At 48.0% G+C, this 18,422-nt stretch overlaps 1 protein-coding gene and 1 pseudogene across 1 annotated transcript; one reads left to right on the top strand and one right to left on the bottom strand.

The window, feature by feature from the left end:
• LOC118240651 overlaps positions 1 to 18,422 on the bottom strand; it is a 659,061-nt pseudogene that overhangs the window by 632,859 nt on the left and 7,780 nt on the right.
• LOC113585649 (endoplasmic reticulum metallopeptidase 1-like) lies at positions 50 to 12,277 on the top strand. The gene is made up of 15 exons (XM_035521410.1): positions 50 to 358; positions 1,207 to 1,511; positions 3,246 to 3,373; positions 3,781 to 3,886; positions 4,449 to 4,595; positions 4,826 to 4,918; positions 5,643 to 5,846; positions 6,129 to 6,349; positions 6,975 to 7,149; positions 8,216 to 8,406; positions 8,639 to 8,791; positions 9,026 to 9,228; positions 9,373 to 9,488; positions 9,861 to 10,024; positions 10,501 to 12,277. Exons 1-15 carry the CDS (start codon positions 105 to 107, stop codon positions 10,666 to 10,668), a joined length of 2,628 nt encoding a protein of 875 aa, XP_035377303.1. The 5' UTR covers positions 50 to 104; the 3' UTR covers positions 10,669 to 12,277.

Below are 18,422 nucleotides of genomic sequence, written 5' to 3'. Positions count from 1 at the left end.
GGATTAGTTTACTCAACAGCCGAAGCGGGGTGGAGCCTGTGTCCGAGGAAGTTTGTCCTTCGGCGCGTCCCGTTCGGATTTCGCCGTTGCTGGGTTCAGTGAAAATGGAGAGCGACACCACGGTCCGGAGAAAAAGCAGTGCACTGCAAAAAAGTGGCGATATCCCGGACCGGCGAGGAAACAACGGCCGCGGGAGCGGGAAGAAAAAGCCTGAAGTCAGTTTGTTCTTGCTAAGCGAGGGAGTCGCGTTTGTTCTGCTGCTTGTATTTATCGGTCTGCTGTGTGGACTCGTCCGTTTATCCTTACAGCAGCTCCTGATAGGGAAGTCCACTGGCGAATTCAACGCAGTGAGGGCTCGGTGGGTCTGTTTTTAAAACTTTCCAGCATATCATATGATTTATTTTGAGCTTGGTTAGCTCGCTGACCGTTTCTTGGTCCAGTGGTGTTAGGCGACGGTAGATGGCGATGGCCAAGTAGCTCGATAAAATGTCAACTCGGCTGCTGATATGCTGTTACTAAGTCACTTGGTTACGTCTGTTGCTGTACGTTATTAACACCGCACGTGTTCCTTGTTGAACGTCGTGCCGTTTATGCGCGAGCTGCGGCGGCCGTTCACGGGAAGTGCGAGCCCTGCACCTCTTTGTAACGTACCGGAGAGGAGAGTCGATGGCAGAGAGAACTAGAGCCCGTTTCACATCATTGCAGTCTGCGGGCCCAGCACACCAGGATTCGGACACAAAGTCTTTAGGATGCGGGGAAAAAACTTTATACTTCAAGGGTTAAAGTTACTCTAAGGAGTTTGTGTAAAAGTCCTGTGGCGCTCGTAGCTGTATTCGGACCAATGGGATCTCTTGGGAGGAATAGCTAGCCAGCAGCGTTTCCCTACCGTCATGCTGTATTTAATATAGCAGGAGAAGGAGCTAAAGGGTTAACACTAGCTACAGCAGTTAAACTGTCTGACTCTGCTGAAACTACTGAAGTTGAGGATGAGCTGCCTGTGTGTGTTCTGAGTTCAGAAACAGACAGGGAGCCTCAGTTTGCTGTTTATGACCCTGTGTCTTGCTTATTCTTGTCCTTTGTGGCGGGGGTCTTAATGGGTTTTTAGAACCAGCTGCATTATTCTTACTGGGTTTCAGAATGGCTAAACCAGCTGTTTTGTCCTTAAGGGGGTTCAGAATGGCTAAACAGCTTTGTCATCTGGAACAGGAAACACCTGGAACGCATCACAGGTGTGGGCCCGCGGGTCATGGGCAGCGTGGAGAATGAGGTCCTGACTGTGAATTACCTGCTGGAGCAGGTGGAACAGATCCGCAGTGAGAGTACGGCGGGGCCTCACGCCATCATGCTCGACCTGCAGCGACCCACCGGCTCCTTCAGCATTGACTTCCTGGGTGGCTTCACCAGCTACTACGACCGTGTCACCAACGTCGCCGTCAGGCTCGAACCCAAAGATGGAGCACAGCACTTTATGCTGGCCAACTGCCATTTTGACAGCGTGGCCAACAGCCCAGGTACCCAGAGCAGCTATAACGTGGTGGGCGTGACCCAGGTACCCAGAGCAGCTATAACGTGGTGGGCGTGACCCAGGTACCCAGAGCAGCTTTAACGTGGTGGGCGTGACCCAGGTACCCAGAGCAGCTTTAACGTGGTGGGCATGACCCAGGTACCCAGAGCAGCTTTAACGTGGTGGGTGTGACCCAGGTACCCAGAGCAGCTTTAACGTGGTGGGCGTGACCCAGGTACCCAGAGCAGCTTTAACGTGGTGGGCGTGATCCAGGTACCCAGAGCAGCTTTAACGTGGTGGGCGTGGCCCAGGTACCCATATGATAAGAATAATTAACAGAATATTAGTTCTGCTCCACAGTCCTGGTTAAAATGTAAAGCCTTATGCATTTCATATTGCCTTTCTATCCCCATGATTATATTGGGGAATGGAAGCATTTTTCTAGACACATGCCCCATTAAATTGTCACTAGTGCTGCTCTTGACGCCTGCACACACACATTAATGCCTGTGTGTACTTCCATTCCTCTCTGTGCCTCTTTTTTTGGGCCTTATTCCCCTCTGTCTCCCCGAGTCTAGTAGTTAATATGCCTTTCTCTCTCTGCCTTTCTGTCCCAGAAGACAATGTGCCTTCAACATCTGCATAGCCTCAACAAGGCTTTGCCAGTACAGCTTTTTAGACAGGTCATACTGGCCAATTCACAGACTGCATCTGTCAAAGAGCGTGCTGTGGCATTTATGGACACTTGTAATGACCAGATGATTTCTTATGTCACGAGGTTATCTGGACTGAGACTTGCTGTTCATATCTGCCTCTTGGTAGCAGGAACCTGCTTAACAGGAAAGTGTAACTGTCTTTATACTTTTCTCTTGTTTTGGGTTTTATGCTGAGGCGTGCGTGCGTGCGCGCGCGCGCGTGTGTGTGTGTGTGTGTTTTGGCATTCCACGACCCCACCTCTACTAAAACAAAACGCAAGCAGTTGAGGCAGATTGTTTGAGGTGAGGAGCAGGGCACTGGGGTGTAGTTGGGGTGAAGGCAGTGATCAGAGACTACAGAGAGAGGATGCGGGTTCATCGGCAGTGTTCTACTCTAACACGTGCTTCAGCACGTGGGCTCAACAGGCCACCAGCGCCTGCCCCACAACACGGAGCAAGGGAGCCGCTGTTTCTAGAGTTTAGTACGTTAAGACATCATTTTTGCTCATTCTAAAGTTTGTTCTTTCTAGGATGCATCAATGGTGCTGATCTGACTTTTGTATACCAAGGCATTGGCTCTACTCTCATAGGGTTCTTACTTCACAGCAGTCAACCTAAGTTTACAAAGTTATGGCAGATTTAGAATTTGATTGTGTCTGTGGTCACACATTCCTTCAGAGACTTACCAAGCGGGCTGCAGGTCAACATGTTAGCTTCTGAGATTAACTGTATTCATTTCCCATTTTGTATAAACACAAAGCAGCTAACGGTTGGGTGCATAAAGCTAGCCGTTACTTAGCAACCCAGCAGCGGGGGGTGATACGGGTGTGAAAAACCTATGTTGATATTCATGATGGACTGCTTCTCAACCAATCAGATTGTGAGGTCAGAACTTGTATAAATGTATATATTTCTATATGTTTCTAATTGGCACAAATGTCTTGGATTAAAAATTAGATGATGAACCTCAAATGTTTCTAAACTTATGCTGTTTGTACAGGTATTTGAGAGGATGTGTATGTGTGTGTGTGTGTGTGTGTGTGTAGGGGCGAGTGATGATGCGGTCAGCTGTGCTGTAATGCTGGAGGTCCTGCGCTCCCTGGCCAGTCTCTCGTCTCCTCTGACACACGGCGTCATCTTCCTCTTCAATGGAGCGGAGGAGAACGTCCTCCAGGTGGGAGGGGCTAGAGTGTAGTCACGGTTCAGCAGTGAAATGTAACGAATGCTGCAGACAGAGGTAGCATTAGTAGAGTGAGACATTTAATACATTTGATGAAGAATTCTACTCCATGCAGTAAAGTAGCATGTTGAACGGTAAGACATACAAATGAAGACAGCTTGGGTCGGAAACACTCAGAAATCCTACAGGGGTTTGTTTCCTGATTCATTCATCTGTCTCCTTCCCTCACTTCCTTTCTCTCTTCTTGTCCTCTCACCTTCTCTCTCTCTCTCTCTCTCTCAACCCCCATTTGTTATTCATTTTTCCATTTATAGTCCTTTATTGATTTTGTCTTTATTGGCGTGTCATTTTTTTTTTTTTTTTGCTGAAGCAGTAGAAATGTCTGTCCGTCTGTTGTCCAGGCGAGTCATGGGTTCATCACCCAGCACCCGTGGGCGAAGCAGGTGAAGGCGTTCGTGAATCTGGAGGCCGCTGGTGTTGGAGGAAAGGAGGTGGTGTTTCAGACAGGTACCACCCGCTCCACCCGGCCTGCTGCTCACACTCTGCTCTGAACTCCGCCGTGCTGCTTTCAGCTCTCTGTGGCTGTCCTTCAGAGAGATCGTAAATCTGTGTGTGTGTGTGTGTTTGAGAAAGGTGTGGTTGTTTGGTTGTAATTTGAAAGTAACCTGGTCAGTTTCAAAATCCAGTTCTGCATGATTGAGCCAAAGTTATGACTTTTCTAGGATGGCGCATTCTTGCCTGCATCCATTTTCAAACCCTGTTTTCAAAGTTTAATTTTCTTGCACTGATGCAGAACAGTTAATCAGTGACTTGTGCGTGTTTATATATCTTAATGGAGACCAAATGTCCCTATAAGGATGGGAAAATCTGACTTATTTGACCTTGTGGGGACATGCTTGTAGGTGTATTAACTACAGTAATCACTGTAAATTGAAAGTTCCTACAAGGACAAGTAAACAAGACTGTGCATGTTTGTGTGTGTATTAGAGAGAGAGTATGCCTGGCCCTTCTTGATGTTCTGTGGGGGCGTGTTCACTGTGGTCTGTGGGGGTGTGTTCACTGTGGTCAGGTCCAGAGAACCCCTGGTTGGTGCAGGCTTATGTCCACGCTGCTGTACACCCCTTCGCCTTGGTTGTGGGACAGGAAGTGTTTCAGAGTGGGATTATTCCTTCTGACACGGACTTCCGTATCTACAGGGACTTTGGCAACATTCCGGGTACAGTCACTCTCTCGCGTGCGCACACACACACGTCTATCATATAAACTCTCCAGCTGTTTGAATATTGATCCTCCATGTTTAATGTTTAGTGTTCACTTAATTATGGTTTTTATTTCTGCATTTTAATATATTTCATTCAAAATTTCACATTCATAAAATTTTACACTTTATCTCCCCCCTCCTCCCCCCTTCTGTTTGGTGATGAATGTGTCCTGTTCTCTCCTCAGGGATTGATTTGGCATTCATAGAGAATGGGTTCCTCTACCACACCAAGTATGACACCACCGACCGCATCCTAACAGACTCCATCCAGAGAGCAGGTACAACTATGATACGGCCTGACTGCATCCTAACCATCCAGAGGTGTGTGTGGGTGTGGGTGCACTTTTATTTCCCTCTCTCCACTCACCCCAACCCACCCACCCAATCGGTCGTCGACTGGGTTAACCAATGCGATACAGATTCCAGCCTATAAAACTCCAGGGATATTTATGTAACTTGTATTATGTAGTTCCAGGCACATGTAGTTATGAATCTTTTGCCACGTTAAGTGATGAGTAACGCCAGAGAAACTAAATTGAACAGTAGGATGGAAAAAAAGAGTCTACATTAATGTATGTACCATTGTGATCTGACTGTACTGGCCTCACTGAAAGTCGCATGCCATTATACAGCAAGCTAGACGCCCCCATACAATGACTCTCAGCGCCACAATGTAATGTTCATAGTGTTTTATCGTATAAATGCTGTAAAACTGAAAATACAAACACTTACAAATGAGGAATGCTTACATAGAATTGTAAATAAATACAGTTGCTAGTAATCATAGCATAAGCTGTTGCTCTTTAGTCAGCAGCCAGGACACTGTCCATGTTTACCACTCGACAATTTGTGAGGATTCAACAAAACAATAATATACATCATCCAAACGTCATTATCCAGAAGTCCACTTAAACCGTGCGCGTGCGTACTTATGCGCACGTGTGTGTGTGGGTTTGCTTTTGTGTGTGTGTGTGTGTGTGTGTGTGATGTATTGGTGTTTAGGAGACAACATCCTGGCTCTTCTCAAACACCTGCTCATGTCAGAGAAACTGGCAGACTCCTCAGAGTATCGCCATGGCAACATGGTGTTTTTCGATGTGCTGGGTGTGGTGGCGGTGGCCTACCCAGCACGAGTGGGCACCATCATCAACTACATGGCTGTCATGGCGACCTTCCTATACCTGGCCAAGAAGAACAAGGGAAAATGTTAAGTTTCACCTATGCCTGCGCACGCACAAACACACAAACACACACACACACAGACACACACACATACACACACACACACACACACACACACACACACTCTTTAATGTGTGTGCATATGGTGGTGGATTTGTCATGCAGCAGGTGAGCATTATATGTGGGACCTGGTGCTGGGTTAGGGTGTGTGTGTGTTGCAGGTGGGCACTACCTGAAGGACCTGGCACTGGGTTCGTGTGTGGCTCTGCTCAGCAGGGTTAGGGTGTTAACGTGTGTGTGTTGCAGGTGGGCACTACCTGCGGGACCTGGCGCTGGGTTCGTGTGTGGCTCTGCTCAGCTGGTTCGCCACACTGCTGTCTGTGCTCATCGTAGCTCTGGTTCTCACTCTGGCCGGCTGCTCCATGTTCTGGTACAGCCACTTCAGTGTCGCCATCGCCCTGTACGGGTCTGCTGCTGCCGCCAAGATCCTTCTCGTCCACACACTCGCCAAGAACCTCTACTACGGGGTGAGCATGTGCTGGACACGTAATTTAACCACCTACGATAACACCTATTGTAACACCTATTGGGCATTCAGGGTCTTTACTGTAAGTAGTCCGTTTTCCCCATTTTATTAAAGAGAATTAGTTATGTGGCCAGTATTTTAACAGTCAGTAGCTGAGCTGTAGTGATTTGAATATTGTGAATTATTCTGATTGAGCATTTGAACTGTAGAGGGTAAGTGAACTGTAGCGAGTAAGCATTTGAACTGTAGTAAGTAAGCATTTAAAATGTAGTGATTGATTATTTGAGCTGTAGAGAGTAAGTGAACTGGAGTAAGTGCCCTGGCGTGCTAAAGGCAGAGTTGTCTCTCTTGGATGGTGGTTTAAACTTGTGAAGCCCTGGCAGTGTGTAGAGGTCAGTGTTTACCTGGAACATGTGATTGTACACAACTGGATAATGTTACACTGTTACTGCAGGGCTTAGGGGTTAGACTAGAGAAACACTGATTATGAAAAGGTGATTAGGACCGTCTGTTCATATGGTGACAATAAGGTTGGAAGCGCAATAAAGTGTCTCTCTCTCTCTCTCTCTCTCTCTCTCTCTCTCTCTCTCTCTCTCTCTCTCTCTCTCTCTCTCTCTCTCTCTCAGGGTGTGCGTAGAGTGGAGCTGGGTGAATTGTTCTTTGATGTTAGTCTGCTCCTGTGGTGCTGTGTGCTGCTCTGTCTCACCCTGCGGGGACTGTGCTCTGCATATGTGCCCATGCTGATGGTGGCCTTCCCTTTGGCCACCAAGCTCCTGCTCAGCAGCCACTTCAGACGCCAAGGTGAGCACCACACCACCACTTTATAACCCCTAAACCCTAGACCCTAACTCTCTTCACCAGTCACTTCACAGAGGTGAGCACCACACCACCACTTCATAACCCCTAAACCCTAAACCCTAGACCCTAACTCTCTTCACCAGTCACTTCACAGAGGTGAGCACCACACCACCACTTCATAACCCCTAAACCCTAGACCCTAACTCTCTTCACCAGTCACTTCACAGAGGTGAGCACCACACCACCACTTCATAACCCCTAAACCCTAAACCCTAGACCCTAACTCTCTTCACCAGTCACTTCACAGAGGTGAGCACCACACCACCACTTCATAACCCATAAACCCTAAACCCTAGACCCTAACTCTCTTCACCAGTCACTTCACAGAGGTGAGCACCACACCACCACTTTATAACCCCTAACCCCTAAACCCCTAGACCCTAACTCTCTTCACCAGTCACTTCACAGAGGTGAGCACCACACCACCACTTTATAACCCCTAACCCCTAAACCCTAACTCTCTTCACCAGTCACTTCACAGAGGTGAGCACCACACCACCACTTTATAACCCCTAAACCCTAAACCCTAGACCCTAACTCTCTTCACCAGTCACTTCACAGAGGTGAGCACCACACCACCACTTTATAACCCCTAAACCCCTAAACCCTAGACCCTAACTCTCTTCACCAGTCACTTCACAGAGGTGAGCACCACACCACCACTTTATAACCCCTAACCCCTAAACCCCTAGACCCTAACTCTCTTCACCAGTCACTTCACAGAGGTGAGCACCACACCACCACTTCATAACCCATAAACCCTAAACCCTAGACCCTAACTCTCTTCACCAGTCACTTCACAGAAGTGAGCACCACACCACCACTTCATAACCCCTAAACCCTAAACCCTAGACCCTAACTCTTTTCACCAGTCACTAGGCAGAGGTGAACACCACTCCACTGCTTCATAACCCTAACCCCTAAACCCTGACTCTGATGACAAATGGGTTAGGGTTAACCCTAACTGTACCGAAGACTTGAGTGTGTGTGCGCGTGCCTGTGTGTCCAGGTGCGTCCGTGCCCTATGCCGTGCTGTACCTGCTGGGTCTGACTCTGCCCTACGTCCATCTCATGTTCCTCATCTGGATCGTGTTTGAGATCTTCTGCCCCATCTTGGGCCGCAGTGGCACCGAAATCCCCCCTGAGGTGGTGCTTTCCTGCCTTGTCACCCTGGCAATCATCTTACTCTCCTCCTACTTTGTAAGTCGCTCATCCCACTGTGAGCTGTTATAATGGTTGGGGTCAGAGGTCATGTTAGATGCTGAGAGAAAGAATTAAGAAGGAGGCTTTGGCCACCACACTCACCCTAATCCTCATCCTCACTTAAACCTGTGTGGGCAGTACTGGAGAGATCGTACACAGGCATGTTAACATTTGATACTGTCTCTTTCTGTTATTCACTCTCTGTCCTACTGAAATACGACACATACAGATGCACTTCATCTACCTGGCGCGTAGTTCGAGACGAGTGCTGACCATTCTGGGGTCCCTCTTTGCTGTGATGCTCCTCCTGGTCTCCAGTGGCCTGATCTTCCCATACTCATCTGACCCAGACAGGCCCCGCCCTAAACGCATCATCATCCAGGTAACTACAACCACACACCTGACCCATACAGGCCACACCATAAGTGCATCACTGTCCAGGTAACTACAACCACACATCTGTTCTTTCCCTGATTTGACCAAAACACACCTGATCTGGATTTATTAGTCTGATTTTATTAGACTTGGGTCCAGCCATCAAGTTCTGTATCCGCATCGACTGCCGTCCACCCATAAATGACCTCCACCCTGTGATTGTCCTGCTCTGTTTTCTTAGCACACCACACGGACTTTCCACACTTTAAATGGCTTGGTGGAGCATGAGGACTCTGGCCTGTGGATAAACAGCTTTGACTACACAGGCATGAGCTATATCACTCCTCACATCCCAGAGATCAATGACACTGTCCGCACTCAACGTCATGATGACCTGCCCTTCGGTGGCTTCCCCTGGTACCTGCCTGTTCGATTCCTCATTAAGTGAGTCCAGAACCTGAGACCTGGCCCCTGAGACTTTGTTTCATGTTGTATTTGAAGCTTTGAAGGTTTTTCTTTTTTTTTTGTAGTTTTTGTAATCTCCCAACAAATGCACAAATCGCAATGACAACCATGTCTTTGTTCTAGGAAAAGCTGGTATTTGCCAGCCCCTGCAGCGTCCCCTAAATCTCCACTTGAATTCAGACTGGTTTCAAAACAAGTGACTGAATGGGGGACAGTAAAGTTGAGCTTTGAAGCTAAAGGTAAAATTAAACACTGTTCACCAAGCCAAAAGCTGTTTGTACTTTGAAGATAAAAGCAAGATTAAACATTAACTAATATTGCGGTGTGTTGCTGGCTGTAGTTACTGTAGCTGATGTTGGTGTGTTGCTGGCTGTAGTTACTGTAGCCGATGTTGAGGTGTGTTGCTGGCTGTAGTTACTGTAGCCGATGTTGAGGTGTGTTGCTGGCTGTAGTTACTGTAGCCGATGTTGAGGTGTGTTGCTGGCTTTAGTTACTGTAGCCGATGTTGAGGTGTGTTGCTGGCTATAGTTACTGTAGCCGATGTTGAGGTGTGTTGCTGGCTGTAGTTACTGTAGCTGATGTTGAGGTGGCTCCTTGTTCCTGTTCTCCAGGGCCCAGCCACATGTCTTTGTACCTGCGTCCCAACACTGGGGTCTCCCTCTCCAGCTGGTCATTCGGGGATGGGACCCCACAGTTCGACTTGAACGGAGAATACTTCGTATTCTACGCCCACGGCCTGGACGCACCTGCCTGGCAGTTCTGGTTGGAGATCCAGGTATGTATGATGGGTTCCAAGATAAACAGTATATGACACAGTAACCACTATGAAATGAATACTACTACTACTAGTAGGAGTGACTGTGATGAGTACAGTACTGGAGGGTTATGTACATATGAGGGTTATGTATGCATGTTCCGTAGGAATTTGTTTCCCAGCATGGGTCTCTGAGTTCCTAGCGTTCTCTGGACAGTAGAGCCACAGGACCACTAATAACATTTGTTATTGTGAATGTACTCATACCTGGACCTCATATACTTTTTGTTAATCAATCATCAGCCTCTGGCAATCAACCCCACTGAGGTCTGAGAAGAAGTTTAGTTTGTCAAGAAGAAACAGTATTACCACAGCTGAGTTGGAGCCATGCGAATATGTGTTTTAGCAAACTGCATTAAACGTAAATGCATTAGAAAAAAAAATCAATCATAGATTACTTTTGACGAGCATCACTGCCATGATTCCTGTTTCCTCAGCCGCCTTCCGAACCCCCAGCCGACAAGGGGCTCATCTCCGTAGCTGTCTCACGCCACTACTTCGGAGAGGCCCACCGGACCCCTCAGCTGGATGCTCTGTTGGGGAGGTTCCCAGCGTGGTCTTTCCCTTCCTCTTGGGTCAGCTCCTACCACATGTTCCGATACTGACGTGCCGCTTGGCTCTCTGGACCCTGAAAGGAGGCTTGCGTGCGTGCTTGCGTGCGATTGTGGGCACTCTTGCATGCACTCAATCTCATCTGGAGCAACTGCAGTCCCACACTGAGTCTCTACGTGCAGGGTCTGGCTTTTCTTCAGCTTTGTATCCATGTGCCTTTTTCTGCTTTACTTTTCATCTCATTTCTGTTCCTTTCTGGGTTTTTTTTTCACAATTTCTTTACCCTCTTCCTTCCTCTCTTCTCATTTCCTCACACCTCTCTCTCTCTCTCTCTCCTCTCTTATTCGGATTTTCCCTTCCTACAGCATCCTCTCGTCCCCTTTCTTTCCCAACTACACGGTCGTGTACGTCTCCCTCCCTGTATTTACACGTAGTAGTTCAGGAGTGGAAGTACGACAGGGAGCCTGTCTGTGGTATTAAAATGTGCCTTGAGGTGACCTGGAGGGGACACTAAAGTCCCTGCAGTATTTACAACCACAGAGACAAAGTATTGAGAGACGCAATAGAAGCCTCTCCACACTTGCAACTCCTGCAGGACACGCAATAAACCTCGTGGGTACAAATTTAACAATGATGTCAAACAGCAATGCAACTAATATATTAAAACCATTGTTTCTGAGCATAGATATTCTGCTTCAGCATAAATTCCACCGTCTTACACTCAGAACGTGTGTGTGTGTGTGTGAGATGCGGAGGGTGAATGATAACTGGTTGAAGCAGATTAATGCGTGTTTGGAATATCAGATTAATGGGACGTTTTTTCAATACCTATAGATCATAAACGTCACCATTATGATATTACGATTTAAGTTGTCTTATGTGATTTAAATTCCTTTAAATGGGTAGTGGGGTGTGAAAGGTGTATGGGTTTTTTTTTTTTTGTGTGTGTGTGTTCCCCCCCACGTGTTTTCATTTTGGTTATATTTCTGGGACTGCTTGGCCGTCTACCTGAATAATGACTGTACTGTTTTAGTCTTTTTCGCTGTCTCAAAGTGTGAGTTTTTATTTGTTTTTATTGTAAATTGGTTTGTCTGCTGCTAATATTCCTTAAGGTGTTTGGGGATCTCTTTCTTATTCAAATCAGAAAGGTCTGGGTGCGAACATTCCGCCGAGCTCAAACTAAACATCGATTGCATGAACCTTTAAACACACTGGAAATCCTGCTGTTTAGTGGCTGTTTGTGTGTTTTATTTTTTTCAAATTTCAGTATTTGTAAAATAGTGGTCTGTACTAAATCTATGCAATTGTGGGTCTTTAATTTCATATATATTTTAGGCTGGAGAATTAGGAGGGGCAGTGGATGTGGTCAAACGCAAGCCAGGGAGAACAAGAGAAGCTTCTCTCTTTATAGTTTTACTGCACTATAGCGCCTCCGTTACTTCAGTAGGGTTGGGGCTTGACTCTTTAGGGTTGGGATTGGGGTTAATCCCATAGTTCTAAAAGACAGCACTTAGAACGTAGCTGCAGAGACAAACTGCAGCAGAATGATATAGTATTACATACAACTGACACGTCAAATCAACTTGCATTACATTATGTGGTTAAAATGTCTACTACTACATGAAGAAAATAAAAGGAATTTGAGTAATGAACTAAATGGTACAGGTCTTGTGTAAGTTGATTTTTATATATATATATGTGTGTGTATATGTGTTTATATATTTTATTTATATATATATATATATATATAAATTTTTTTATTTTATTTTTTTTTCCCGAGAAAGAAAGCCAACACTTTGCAGACATTTACATTTTTGTAGTAACTATACAAAACTGCATTATTTGTAGGTACCAGTCTTCATAGGACAGTGTTGATTTTGTATGATTCTGCATGGCCAGTTCAGCTATTGGAATTTACACTTTGAAATTAGGGTGGGATCACATTTAGGGCCAGTGTAATTCCTTTCAGTTGGGCATAGAAAATGTAAGAAGTTAAGGTTATGTAGTGCTTGTGTCGTACCCAAAGTATAATAGAAAATATAACACAGCTAAAAAGAGTATCCATTTCCTACATAGCCAGGGTGAAGAACTGGCATTCCAAAATCCTAGAGATTGCTAACATGTTCAGATGGGCTGTTTTTTTTTTGGGGGGGGGGTTTGCGGGGGAGGTGTCTTCATGACACTGTCTCTACTAATGCTAAGCATGACATTTCTGATTACTGCATTAGAACTTGATGCCACAGGAGTAGTGTTAAGGGTTGTGGCTCTGGAACCAAAAAGGCTGCAGCTTCAAGCGTGTTTGTGCAGATGTATATCCACTAATGCAGGTAGATAAGAAATTTAAAAAAAGGGTTAAAGTCATCAGTCTTACTTTAAATCAAGATGTTGCATTACACATTCAAGCTCTAATTTCCTTTTTTAATGATGGTCTTTTTCCTCATTCTTTAAACCAGTGTATCCATCTGGGATATTTATGATGCCTAGTTCCCTTTTAGTCCTTTGGAAATGATTAGTTATTTCTCCATGTAGATAGGTCAGTGGTTTAGCAACAGGTGGGGTGGGGTGAGTGTAACCCAGGCCTTCTCCCACGGTGCATCGTCCTCCCCCCATTTTTATAATATAATTATATATAGCAAGAGAGACTGATTTGATGCAGCCAAGATTTTAGTCTCCTGTGGAGGCATCCAGCTTCACCAGTCAGCTAGTGGAAGAGAGGCCACAGTAGTAAAGTTGATTTATTAAAACAGTGTATCCCTATAAGGGTTTAATCAGCATAATGTTAGGAATATACTATTTGTCAAGGTTTGTACTTATTCAGAATAAAGCAACAAAGTTTGTTTAACACACACACAACTTGGGACGTCAGCAGCTGGAAATTCATGGCCACTGCAGACCTGGGCTGCTGCAGCTGTAAGGTGGTGGTAGGCTGAACCCGCTCCATCAGGAGTTGTTTCCAGCAGTCCTGATCTACATGGGTGTGCGCTCACGCACATGTAAGCAAGATTCCTCTTGGTTCATTTATGTTGGCATTTTGTGGGCTGTCCTGTGACCGAGGTTGCTTGTCAGATGCAGGGCCACTCTGGCGAACAGTGTGACCTCGCTGTACAGGCATCTGTGCGTCAGGCACAGACAGCAGCGGCCGGCCAAGTCCTCAGAGTACCTCTCCGTGCTCAAGAAGTTTGCGGCCCTGGGCACTGACCCCAGCACCATCACCCGCCTGCTGCCCACTCCAATACTGGCAGGACATGCTGTCACAACTTGAGGAAATGAAGGCCAGGGTCACCTCCATCTATGGAGCCATTTTGAAAGAAACTTCACAAAGGTCAGTGACGGCAGCTTTCTTGCCCTTGTTCACAGAGGAACAGCAATGTTCTGCATAAGTGGAGATGCAGAGAATGCAGCCTGTCTACAGGAGGCTAAGCAGTCAGGGCTGGAAGAGAATGCAGCCCCAAGAGCACCTGACTGACACCACAACTTCCAGCACACCCACCACCAAGGACCTGGCTTGGCACTCTCCCTGCCTCACACGCAGGGCCCAGGAGACGCAGTGGCTCATTCAGGAGCTGCTGGAAGACTACACGGATGTGACAGACACCAGGGCCGTCGGGTTTCTGGACCATGAGAAGATGGAGGACATTCAGGATGTACAGCTGAACAGGAGCGTGGGGCACGTGACCAGGGAAGGGTTGTCCGAATTCATGGTTTTACGTCCATGGAGTCGTTCCACCTGCACGTTCAACTGCCACGCACGCACATCTTGGGGTGGAGTACCTTTAGCCTCAGACCAGCACAGTGCAGCATGACTTCAGAGGGATTCAGACAGGCTTTGTGATGAAGACTTCCAGAAAATTTGTGTAGTTCCATGTGATCTGAGCACAGCCTGGAGTGACTGCTGCCTCTCCATAGCACTGCAGTGGGGCCTCGTTCTCCAGCTGCCTCGTCACAGACCCAATCCAATCCTGTCGAGTCCTTCATGTCAGGGGTGACCAAGGAGACTGTCCCTGATGGCCAGGTTGCAAGTGTAGTTCTTTGTACTCCTTGTTGGTTAAACATGTACAGTATAGCACCAATATCATAAGCAACCCAAGAATACTGTTTAAAACTATTACAGAGACAAATGTTTGTGCTGTAGTTAAAGTGTCATGGTAAATCAAACTCAGGGATCAATTATGTACCCAATATCTGCGATTTTCTCCCTTATTTACAGAAGTGCCTGGGACCTGATGGTGTTCCAGGATACAATCACAAAGTCAACATGCCCAACAGTCTGGTGGAGCTGCATCTCCAGGCCTTTGTTATGCAGCAGAAGGTCGACAGCATTGTTTCTCTATGGGACAAACTGACAGTGTGACCAGGGTGGTGTTGTCTACCCACCACATCACAGACCGACTGATGAAGGGGCGGTTTAAAAGCAGCCACTCCAAGACCTCCGTTGTTGCTAGAACAGAGACTCTTAAGCACTAAGCACACGCAACAATCCAGTAGATTTCCTTATAGTTGGACGTGTAGCTGTGTCACCAATTGATGCCATCTGTCTGTATCTGAGCGTTTGTATCTACACAGCTGCTTCCTCGGACAAGGTGACGGTTCTGCTTACTGTTCCAGTGTCAGTCTCCTCACCGAGGCCGTGTGTCTGACGCTTGGTCACCTTCATCCAGCCAGTCAGTCCCTCACTGCTGTCAAGGTGAACAGGTGGGCTGCCATTATATGGGACCATGGCTTCATCAGGGACAGTCTTGGACAGCCCTGACCTCATGTCCTGAGCCCAGATTCAGCTCTTCAAGTTCAATCAATTTACTGGGTCTTTTATTACGAGACTATGGCTTATACAGGCTACTTACCAATAGGCTGTGCAGCATTTTTGTTAGTGGTACAATGCCCAGAAGAAGAAACAGGAACATCATGTTCTGTGTGCCAGACCAGGGATGGATCCTCTTCTCCTGGGTGGAAGGACCAGCAGCTTGTCCCTTTCACTGAACACCAGAAAGTCTTGTCCAGGGAGAAGAGGAGGGGGCGCACTAAATCCACGCATCATAAAAGGTGAAGTGTTGAAGGTGGAAAATGCTGCAGCTAACCTAGCTACTTGCACTGGACCCAGTGGCCAAAGATGGAGGTGCTACAGAACCACGATCCACACCCGCGGTGTCCTCCTCCCGCTCTAGTGGCCAGGTTTTACTGCTTGCGTGGGGAGAGACGTGCACGCGTGGAAGCCCGAGCCAGAGCGCCGTTGAGCGCGACTCCTTTCTGGTGGCCGTTATTCCTCGTGGTCATACGCAGGCGTCTCTAGCCGCCGGAGTTCCACAGCCAGCATGGAACGCACAGAAGCCTCCAAAGCCGAACTGCTGGCCGTGTTCGTGGAACTGAACCCTGACGAGAGAGTCGTCCTGCTGAATGGACCGAGTGAACTACACAAGTATAGAATTTAATGTCTCGTTTGGTCTGACTAACTTGTAATGCACTGCGATGTAGCCTTAATGGAAAGCACTGGGAAGTGGTGACTTGAGTTTTCACTATTCATTTCACGAAAGCACAATCATTCACTCACATGCATGTTAAGATGGTGGCTGGGGGGGATTGCATCATCATTTCATCAGCTCAGTTCAGTTATAGATTACGACAGGTTGGCTCGAGACTGGCCGTGGTGGGTTGGGCCGACTCGCGCTTCAGTAGCGTTAGACACACTCAAGCTTCATGGCTGTCCCTGCAGGCTGATGTACACCGATGCTGTGATAAGTGACATCCTTTGCCCTTTTGTAACATTACTGCATGTTGCTCCAGCTCCCTCTTCACCTGCTCCACCCCTGCTGAGATGGGCGGCACCACCACTTCACCTGCTCCACCCCAGCGCACCTTACCCACTGCCCAACCGATGAAGCAACCTACGCAAAACGCAGCCAGTGCCCACTGCTGAGATGGGCGGCACCACCACTTCACCTGCTCCACCCCAGCGCACCTTACCCACTGCCCAACCGATGAAGCAACCTACGCAAAACGCAGCCAGTGTCCACTGCTGAGATGGGCGGCACCACCACTTCACCTCTCCCAGCGCACCTTACCCACTGCCCAACCGATGAAGCAACCTACGCAAAACGCAGCCAGTGTCCACTGCTGAGATGGGCAGCCCCACCACTTCACCTCTCCCAGCGCACCTTACCCACTGCCCAACCGATGAAGCAACCTACGCAAAACGCAGCCAGTGCCCACTGCTGAGATGGGCAGCCCCACCACTTCACCTCTCCCAGCGCACCTTACCCACTGCCCAACCGATGAAGCAACCTACGCAAAACGCAGCCAGTGTCCACTGCTGAGATGGGCGGCCCCACCACTTCACCTCTCCCAGCGCACCTTACCCACTGCCCAACCGATGAAGCAACCTACGCAAAACGCAGCCAGTGCCCACTGCTGAGATGGGCGGCCCCACCACTTCACCTGCTCCACCCCAGCGCACCTTACCCACTGCCCAACCGATGAAGCAACCTACGCAAAACGCAGCCAGTGTCCACTGCTGAGATGGGCAGCACCACCACTTCACCTCTCCCAGCGCACCTTACCCACTGCCCAACCGATGAAGCAACCTACGCAAAACGCAGCCAGTGCCCACTGCTGAGATGGGCAGCACCACCACTTCACCTCTGGTGCTTTTGTCATGGGATAAGGACAACGTGAAGCCCATCTTCATAAAGGTGCTTCTGCCTGAGAGTCGGAAGCAGACACTACCCAGAGAGCATCGATGCGTCAGCCGAGTGCTCTTCACCACAGGGAGATCTGGGAATCGCTGAGCAAGAGTCCGTGTCTGTGGTCGTTGCCTCCCAGATCCCAGCTGGTTTACACACAATCTCCATCTTTACCTGATGCCTTCTTCCACAGCAGACTGTTCCTCTGGATGTCCTACCACATGCGGGTGTTCCGACTGCTGTGTATGCAGCCCGAGTGCCATGGGCTGGGCCGTAAACCGACGGCGTGTGGGCTTTACAAGACCATACAGAGGGTTTGGGACTTCAGTGGCTGGTAATTCATGGCCACCCAGTACCGGGGGGTGCTGCAGCTGTAAGGTGGTGGTGGGCTGGTCACAGAACGTCTTGGATCAGCTGTACCCAGTCCATAGGGCCAAGTTCCCAGCAGTCCCGATCTACACGGATGTGTGCGCCCACGCATGCATTTGCAGGCGTGCGAGATTGTATTGGATGGCTGTGTGACCCGTTTCCTCTTTTTTGTTCCATTTTTGTTATTAGTACAATGCCCAGAAGAAGAAACAGGAACAGCATATTCTGTGTCGGAGCGTTGTCCAGTCCAGCACTCCCATGGTGACCCCCATATCCCTCCCTCCTGCACTGAGTAAGCTCCTGGAACGTCTGGACTCGCGGGCACCCTGCCTTTGACTAACATCCAGCAGGACGCCGAGAAGCCTGCCCAGACGCATCTGAGTCCAGCCTCGTCTTCCTCCTGGTGAGACCCTGGAAGGCCCTGCTCCAGAAGACGACACAGCCTCCGCCACTCCTACTACCCCAGCCAGGCCCAAAGTGCCCTGGACCACAGCATGGTGATGGAAGAAAAAGCAGAGGCTTAGGATGCCAAAAGATAACTGCACCTTGTTAATGAAGCTATACGTGAGATACTAACAGTTCGGGGTTTGAATTGTGGAAATTAAAGGTCTTGTGGGGTCCTCCAATGATGCGATTATGAGGTGGCCAGTAGCAAATATCTGAAATTTAGTTATTTGTAACAACTCAAACAGAAACAGGTTATTTCTGCAGTACACATGTGCTTTACCACGGTAGTTTTCTCTTTGCGTTGGTCAACAAAAGGT

Source organism: Electrophorus electricus, chromosome 22 (assembly GCF_013358815.1).
Source record: "Electrophorus electricus isolate fEleEle1 chromosome 22, fEleEle1.pri, whole genome shotgun sequence".
Classification (NCBI taxonomy): domain Eukaryota; kingdom Metazoa; phylum Chordata; class Actinopteri; order Gymnotiformes; family Gymnotidae; genus Electrophorus; species Electrophorus electricus.
Note: the sequence above shows the minus strand (reverse complement) of the source record. Positions and strands in the feature narration are given on the sequence as shown.